This window comes from Palaemon carinicauda, chromosome 37 (assembly GCF_036898095.1).
Source record: "Palaemon carinicauda isolate YSFRI2023 chromosome 37, ASM3689809v2, whole genome shotgun sequence".
NCBI lineage: Eukaryota > Metazoa > Arthropoda > Malacostraca > Decapoda > Palaemonidae > Palaemon > Palaemon carinicauda.
This window is the reverse complement of record NC_090761.1, coordinates 61,379,920-61,389,919: the sequence shown is the minus strand read 5'-3', so window position 1 is coordinate 61,389,919 and position 10,000 is coordinate 61,379,920. Positions and strand designations below refer to the sequence as shown.

The 10,000-nt window shown below is 39.7% G+C and overlaps 1 protein-coding gene across 2 annotated transcripts in view; it reads right to left on the bottom strand.

Moving 5' to 3' along the window:
* Positions 1–10,000, bottom strand: part of LOC137629725 (neurotrypsin-like) — a 98,626-nt gene that overhangs the window by 84,604 nt on the left and 4,022 nt on the right. For both annotated transcript variants that reach the window (XM_068361294.1, XM_068361295.1), the window contains exon 2: positions 4,071–4,140. In XM_068361294.1, the coding sequence (XP_068217395.1) occupies positions 4,071–4,112 (42 nt within the window). In that variant the 5' untranslated portion in view covers positions 4,113–4,140. The remainder of the gene's footprint in view (positions 1–4,070; positions 4,141–10,000) is intronic.

Genomic DNA, 10,000 nt, shown 5'->3' with positions numbered 1-10,000 from the left:
GCTCCAAATGTAGAAAGTTAAAACTTCTATGTAGTATACTGTCGCCTATATACTACAATACCTTATGTAGAACACTATCGCTGACAGGCTACAGGTCAGTATGTAGAATGCAATTAGCTGCAGGATACAAACACACATGTAGAATACTGTTTCCTACAAGCTTAAAAGCCCCTATGTATTGTTGATTACAGCCACCTGTGGGCTACAAGCCCTTATGAAAAATACTGCCAGCTACAGGCAAGAAGTCCACGTGTAGAATACAAACAGCCTCAGGTTACAAGCCTACTGTAGACAACAACTAGCTACAGGCTATACGCCCATATACAGAATGCAGCCAGTTTAAGGCTTTAGATCCATATATAAAATCTAGCCAATTACAGGCTTCAAACCTGTATATAGAATACTGTTAGCTGCAAGCCACAAACCCTTATGTAGTAAAATAATTAGATACTGGCTACAAACATATAAGTACAAGCCCTCATGTAAGATACTGTCAACTGCAAGCCGAATGTAGAATACTGTTTACTATAGGCTACAAGCCTGATAGTTTCAACATGTTTCCTAGGATGTTGACACATTTCAAATGGTAAAACATGCAAAATGAGGGAAAGTGAAAAATTAGTTAGAAAAGAGGTAGAACAGCCAGAATATTTCTTACTAATGGAATACAGCCAAATCTAAATTTCCAACGTCTAAAACTGCATCAATTGTAAGCGCAGCCATGCCAATCGAACCCGAACACTTAATATTCATGTCCTCAACCACCTAATGCTTGTCACGGTCTGACGTCTTCTGAACGTCCCTAGTTCCGGAAGTGCTTTTGGTCTCTCATACGATCACGTGACTTATTTTTAGCGTTGGTGTTCAACTGAGTACAAAAGGTGAAACGAGATATAATGATTTCGAACACATGTGGTAAAAAAGGATTATTATTTGTGGAACGAGATGATGATTTCGAATACAGGTGGGGAAAAATATTATTTGTGGAAAAAATTATAATGATTTCGAACACAGGTGGTAAAATGGATTATTATTTGTGAAGTTATAATGATTTCGAAAACAGTTGGTAAAAAGTAGTTTGTGGAGAAAGATATAATGATTTCGAACACAGGTGGTAAAAAGTATTGTTTATGGAGAAAGATATAATGATTTCGAACACAGGTGGTAAAAAGTATTGTTTGTGGAGAAAGATATAATGATTTCGAACACAGGTGGTAAAAAGTATTGTTTGTGGAGAAAGATAAAATGATTTCGAACACAGGTGGTAAAAAGTATTGTTTGTGGAGAAAGATATAATGATTTCGAAAACAGTTGGTAAAAAGTAGTTTGTGGAGAAAGATATAATGATTTCGAACACAGTTGGTAAAAAGTATTGTTTGTGGAGAAAGATATAATGATTTCGAAAACAGTTGGTAAAAAGTAGTTTGTGGAGAAAGATATAATGATTTCGAACACAGGTGGTAAAAAGTATTGTTTATGGAGAAAGATATAATGATTTCGAACACAGGTGGTAAAAATAGTTTGTGGAGAAAGATATAATGATTTCGAACACAGTTGGTAAAAAGTATTGTTTGTGGAGAAAGATATAATGATTTCGAACACAGGTGGTAAAAAGTATTGTTTGTGGAGAAAGATATAATGATTTCGAAAACAGTTGGTAAAAAGTAGTTTGTGGAGAAAGATATAATGATTTCGAACACAGTTGGTAAAAAGTATTGTTTGTGGAGAAAGATATAATGATTTCGAACACAGTTGGTAAAAAGTAGTTTGTGGAGAAAGATATAATGATTTCGAACACAGTTGGTAAAAAGTATTGTTTGTGGAGAAAGATATAATGATTTCGAAAACAGTTGGTAAAAAGTAGTTTGTGGAGAAAGATATAATGATTTCGAACACAGGTGGTAAAAAGTATTGTTTATGGAGAAAGATATAATGATTTCGAACACAGGTGGTAAAAATAGTTTGTGGAGAAAGATATAATGATTTCGAACACAGTTGGTAAAAAGTATTGTTTGTGGAGAAAGATATAATGATTTCGAACACAGGTGGTAAAAAGTATTGTTTGTGGAGAAAGATATAATGATTTCGAAAACAGTTGGTAAAAAGTAGTTTGTGGAGAAAGATATAATGATTTCGAACACAGGTGGTAAAAAGTATTGTTTGTGGAGAAAGATATAATGATTTCGAAAACAGTTGGTAAAAAGTAGTTTGTGGAGAAAGATATAATGATTTCGAACACAGTTGGTAAAAAGTATTGTTTGTGGAGAAAGATATAATGATTTCGAACACAGGTGGTAAAAAGTATTGTTTGTGGAGAAAGATATAATGATTTCGAACACAGGTGGTAAAAATAGTTTGTGGAGAAAGATATAATGATTTCGAACACAGTTGGTAAAAAGTATTGTTTGTGGAGAAAGATATAATGATTTCGAACACAGGTGGTAAAAAGTATTGTTTGTGGAGAAAGATATAATGATTTCGAAAACAGTTGGTAAAAAGTAGTTTGTGGAGAAAGATATAATGATTTCGAACACAGTTGGTAAAAAGTATTGTTTGTGGAGAAAGATATAATGATTTCGAACACAGTTGGTAAAAAGTATTGTTTGTGGAGAAAGATATAATGATTTCGAACACAGTTGGTAAAAAGTATTGTTTGTGGAGAAAGATATAATGATTTCGAACACAGTTGGTAAAAAGTATTGTTTTTGGAGAAAGATATAATGATTTCGAACACTGGTGGTAAAAAGTATTGTTTATGGAGAAAGATATAATGATTTCGAACACAGGTGGTAAAAAGTATTGTTTGTGGAGAAAGATATAATGATTTCGAAAACAGTTGGTAAAAAGTAGTTTGTGGAGAAAGATATAATGATTTCGAACACAGGTGGTAAAAAGTATTGTTTGTGGAGAAAGATATAATGATTTCGAACACAGTTGGTAAAAAGTATTGTTTGTGGAGAAAGATATAATGATTTCGAACACAGTTGGTAAAAAGTATTGTTTTTGGAGAAAGATATAATGATTTCGAACACAGGTGGTAAAAAGTATTGTTTGTGGAGAAAGATATAATGATTTCGAACACAGTTGGTAAAAAGTATTGTTTGTGGAGAAAGATATAATGACTTCGAACACAGTTGGTAAAAAGTATTGTTTTTGGAGAAAGATATAATGATTTCGAACACAGGTGGTAAAAAGTATTGTTTGTGGAGAAAGATATAATGATTTCGAACACAGGTGGTAAAAAGTATTTTTTGTGGAGAAAGATATAATGATTTCGAGCACAGGTGGTAAAAAGTATTGTTTTTGGAGAAAGATATAATGATTTCGAACACAGGTGGTAAAAAGTATTGCTTGTGGAGAAAGATATAATGATTTCGAGCACAGGTGGTAAAAAAATTTACTTCGAACACATATAAAAAAAGGATTATTATTTATGAAGTAACATAATGTTTGGATTGCCGTTTGATAAATCATATCCATTCGATGAAACGAAACCTTACGAAAGTAAGTAATCAGTTTAAAGGTTTTTTGAAGGCCGCTCAGAAGTGGCAGAGGCAAGGGACAATGACATTGCTCTATCGAACAGGATGATGCCCTAGATACCTCTTCCCCCAAAATAGGACCAAGGAGGACCAGGCAGTGGCTGCTGAGGGCTCGACAGATAGACTTATAGGCTCCCACAAAACACCGCATCCTTAGATCACAATGATGGGGAGGTTGCCGCGACCAAAGAAACTAACGAGTTTGAGCGGGACTCGAACCCAGTGCCCTAGAGACCTCTCTACTCAAGCTAGGACCAAGGAGGGCCAGGCAATGGCTGGTGACGGATCAGCAGATAGACTGGTAGGCTCCCACAAACCTCCCATCCTTGGCTCACATGCATCGACCAAATAAACTAACGAGTTTGAGCGGGACTCGGACCCCAGTTTGGTGTTCACCTGTCAGGGACGTTACCACATCGACCACCACAACTTCTCAAAATATAAGGAGTCAAATGTCTATAGAAATAGTCTATAATTACAGCACAATTATTTACACCCACAATGCAACACGTATGAAAGTCAACACACCTGTGTTAAGGAAAGAAATCCCAGCAGTAGTAGGTACTTCATCTTTGGGAGGCAATGACGCAGTGTGAATCTGTAAAATATTTAATGGGTGCATAAGAATTAATGTTCTTACCATTTCAGAAATAATAATAATAATAATAATAATAATTATAGTGGTAGTAACAAATGAATATTCTATTAAAACATGCTATTAAATGTAACATATCTATAATCATCAACATTATATTAATGCATTATATTATAATAAAAATTTGGTTTATAATAATAACAACAACAACAACAACAATAATAATAATAATAATAATTATAATAATAATTAGAAAGGAATATATATTTATATTTACAAACACACATACACACACATATATATATATATATATATATATATATATATATATATATATATATATATATATATATATATATACATACATATATATATATACATACATATATATATATATATATATATATATATATATATATATATATATATATATATATATATATATATATATATACATACATATATATATATATATATATATATATATATATATATATATATATATATATATATATATATATATATATATATATGTGTGTGTGTGTGTGTGTGTGTGTGTGCGTGTGTGTGTATCTCAAACCCAGTGTCTAGGCATAATACCTAGAATCCATGGTCTAGGTAAAATACCTTGAACCCACGGTCTAGGTATGATACCAAAGACCCAGAGTCTAGGCAAAATACCTAGAACCCACGGTCTAGGCATAATACCTAGGACCCACAATCTATGCATGGTACATTGGACCCAGAGTCAAGGAGTAATACCTAGAACCCACAGTCTATCCATAACACCTCGAACTCACAGTCTAGGCATAACACCTAGAACTCACAGTCTAGGCATAATACCTAGAATCCCCGGTCTAGGCATAATAGCTAGAATTCACGGTCTAGGCATAACACCTAGAACTCACAGTCTAGGCATAACACCTAGAACTCACAGTCTAGGCATAACACCTAGAACTCACAGTCTAGGCATAACACCTAGAACCCACGGTCTAGGCATAATACCTAGAATCCCCGGTCTAGGCATAATAGCTAGAATTCACGGTCTGGGCATATCACCTAGAACTCACAGTCTAGGCATAACACCTAGCTAGGCATAACACCTAGAACCCATGGTCTAGGTATAATACCTAGAACCCAAGTTCCTGGCATAATACCTAGAACCCACAGTCTAGGCATATTACCTAGAACCCACGGTCTAAGCATATTACCTAGAACCCATGGTCTAAGCATAAAAACAAGAACCCGAGGTCTAGGCATAATATCTCGAATCCAAGGTCTAGGCATAATATCTCGAATCCAAGGTCTAGGTATTTTATCTAGAACCCCTAATACCTAGGACCCAACCCACAGTCTAGGCATAATACCTAGAACCCACGGTCTAAGCATAATACCTAGAACCCACGGTCTAGGCATAATACCTACAACCCACGCTCTAGGCATAATACCTACAACCCACGGACTAGGCATAAGACCTACAACCCACGGTCCAGGCATAAGTCTTACAACCCACGTTCTAGGCAAAATACCTAGAACCCATGGTCTAAGCATAATACCTACAACCAACAGTCTAGGCATAATACCTACAACCAACGGTCTAGGCATAATACCTAGAACCCATGCTCTAGGCATAATACCTAGAACCCACGGTCTAGGCATAAGACCTACAGTACAAACCACGGTCTAGGCATAAGACCTACAACCCACAGTCTAAGCATATTACCTAGAACCCACAGCCTAGCCATACTACCTAAACCCACGGTCTAGGCATGCTACCTAGAATCCACGGTCTAGGCATACTACCTAGAACCCACGATCTACGAAAAAAATACCTAGAACCCACGGTCTAGGCATACTACCTAGAACCCACGATCTACGAAAAAATACCTAGAACCCACGGTCTAGGCCTACTACCTAGAACCCACGATCTACGAAAAAAATACCTAGAACCCACGGTCTAGGCCTACTACCTAGAACCCACGATCTACGAAAAAAATACCTAGAACCCACGGTCTAGGCATACTACCTAGAACCCACGGTCTAGGCATACTACCTAGAACCCACGATCTACGAAAAAAATACCTAGAACCCACGGTCTAGGCATACTACCTAGAACCCACGATCTACGAAAAAAATACCTAGAACCCACGGTCTAGGCATACTACCTAGAACCCACGGTCTAGGCATACTACCTAGAACCCACGATCTACGAAAAAAATACCTAGAACCCACGGTCTAGGCATACTACCTAGAACCCACGATCTACGAAAAAAATACCTAGAACCCACGGTCTAGGCATACTACCTAGAACCCACGGTCTAGGCCTACTACCTAGAACCCACGATCTACGAAAAAAATACCTAGAACCCACGGTCTAGGCATACTACCTAGAACCCACGATCTACGAAAAAATACCTAGAACCCACGGTCTAGGCCTACTACCTAGAACCCACGATCTACGAAAAAAATACCTAGAACCCACGGTCTAGGCATACTACCTAGAACCCACGATCTACGAAAAAATACCTAGAACCCACGGTCTAGGCCTACTACCTAGAACCCACGATCTACGAAAAAAATACCTAGAACCCACGGTCTAGGCATACTACCTAGAACCCACGATCTACGAAAAAAATACCTAGAACCCACGGTCTAGGCATACTACCTAGAACCCACGATCTACGAAAAAAATACCTAGAACCCACGGTCTAGGCATACTACCTAGAACCCACGGTCTAGGCCTACTACCTAGAACCCACGATCTACGAAAAAAATACCTAGAACCCACGGTCTAGGCATACTACCTAGAACCCACGATCTACGAAAAAAATACCTAGAACCCACGGTCTAGGCATACTACCTAGAACCCACGGTCTAGGCCTACTACCTAGAACCCACGATCTACGAAAAAAATACCTAGAACCCACGGTCTAGGCATACTACCTAGAACCCACGATCTACGAAAAAAATACCTAGAACCCACGGTCTAGGCATACTACCTAGAACCCACGGTCTAGGCCTACTACCTAGAACCCACGATCTACGAAAAAAATACCTAGAACCCACGGTCTAGGCCTACTACCTAGAACCCACGATCTACGAAAAAAATACCTAGAACCCACGGTCTAGGCATACTACCTAGAACCCACGGTCTAGGCCTACTACCTAGAACCCACGATCTACGAAAAAAATACCTAGAACCCACGGTCTAGGCCTACTACCTAGAACCCACGATCTACGAAAAAAATACCTAGAACCCACGGTCTAGGCATACTACCTAGAACCCACGGTCTAGGCCTACTACCTAGAACCCACGATCTACGAAAAAAATACCTAGAACCCACGGTCTAGGCCTACTACCTAGAACCCACGATCTACGAAAAAAATACCTAGAACCCACGGTCTAGGCATACTACCTAGAACCCACGGTCTAGGCCTACTACCTAGAACCCACGATCTACGAAAAAAATACCTAGAACCCACGGTCTAGGCCTACTACCTAGAACCCACGATCTACGAAAAAAATACCTAGAACCCACGGTCTAGGCATACTACCTAGAACCCACGGTCTAGGCATACTACCTAGAACCCACGATCTACGAAAAAAATACCTAGAACCCACGGTCTAGGCCTACTACCTAGAACCCACGATCTACGAAAAAAATACCTAGAACCCACGGTCTAGGCATACTACCTAGAACCCACGGTCTACGAAAAAAATACCTAGAACCCACGGTCTAGGCATACTACCTAGAACCCACGATCTACGAAAAAAATACCTAGAACCCACGGTCTAGGCATACTACCTAGAACCCACGGTCTAGGCCTACTACCTAGAACCCACGATCTACGAAAAAAATACCTAGAACCCACGGTCTAGGCCTACTACCTAGAACCCACGATCTACGAAAAAAATACCTAGAACCCACGGTCTAGGCATACTACCTAGAACCCACGGTCTAGGCATACTACCTAGAACCCACGATCTACGAAAAAAATACCTAGAACCCACGGTCTAGGCATACTACCTAGAACCCACGGTCTAGGCATACTACCTAGAACCCACGATCTACGAAAAAAATACCTAGAACCCACGGTCTAGGCATACTACCTAGAACCCACGGTCTAGGCATACTACCTAGAACCCACGGTCTAGGCATACTACCTAGAACCCACGATCTACGAAAAAAATACCTAGAACCCACGGTCTAGGCATACTACCTAGAACCCACGATCTACGAAAAAAATACCTAGAACCCACGGTCTAGGCATACTACCTAGAACCCACGATCTACGAAAAAAATACCTAGAACCCACGGTCTAGGCATACTACCTAGAACCCACGGTCTAGGCATACTACCTAGAACCCACGATCTACGAAAAAAATACCTAGAACCCACGGTCTAGGCCTACTACCTAGAACCCACGGTCTAGGCATACTACCTAGAACCCACGATCTACGAAAAAAATACCTAGAACCCACGGTCTAGGCATACTACCTAGAACCCACGGTCTAGGCATACTACCTAGAACCCACGGTCTAGGCATACTACCTAGAACCCACGATCTACGAAAAAAATACCTAGAACCCACGGTCTAGGCATACTACCTAGAACCCACGGTCTAGGCATACTACCTAGAACCCACGGTCTAGGCATACTACCTAGAACCCACGATCTACGAAAAAAATACCTAGAACCCACGGTCTAGGCCTACTACCTAGAACCCACGATCTACGAAAAAAATACCTAGAACCCACGGTCTAGGCATACTACCTAGAACCCACGGTCTAGGCATACTACCTAGAACCCACGATCTACGAAAAAAATACCTAGAACCCACGGTCTAGGCATACTACCTAGAACCCACGGTCTAGGCATACTACCTAGAACCCACGATCTACGAAAAAAATACCTAGAACCCACGGTCTAGGCATACTACCTAGAACCCACGATCTACGAAAAAAATACCTAGAACCCACGGTCTAGGCATACTACCTAGAACCCACGATCTAGGAAAAATACCTAGCACCCACGGTCTACGAAAAATACCTAGCACCCACGGTCTAGGCATACTACCTAGAACCCACGATCTACGAAAAAAATACTTAGAACCCACGGTCTAGGCATACTACCTAGAACCCACGGTCTAGGAAAAATACCTAGAACCCACGGTCTAGGCATACTACCTAGAACCCACGATCTACGAAAAAAATACTTAGAACCCACGGTCTAGGCATACTACCTAGAACCCACGATCTACGAAAAATACCTAGCACCCACGGTCTACGAAAAAAATACCTAGAACCCACGGTCTAGGCATACTACCTAGAACCCACGATCTATGAAAAAAATACCTAGAACCCACGGTCTAGGCATACTACCTAGAACCCACGATCTACGAAAAAAATACTTAGAACCCACGGTCTAGGCATACTACCTAGAACCCATGATCTACGAAAAAAATACTTAGAACCCACGGTCTAGGCATACTACCTAGAACCCACGGTCTAGGCATACTACCTAGAACCCACGATCTACGAAAAAAATACCTAGAACCCACGGTCTAGGCATACTACCTAGAACCCACGGTCTAGGCATACTACCTAGAACCCACGATCTACGAAAAAAATACCTAGAACCCACGGTCTAGGCATACTACCTAGAACCCACGATCTACGAAAAAAATACCTAGAACCCACGGTCTAGGCATACTACCTAGAACCCACGATCTAGGAAAAATACCTAGCACCCACGGTCTACGAAAAATACCTAGCACCCACGGTCTAGGCATACTACCTAGAACCCACGATCTACGAAAAAAATACTTAGAACCCACGGTCTAGGCATACTACCTAGAACCC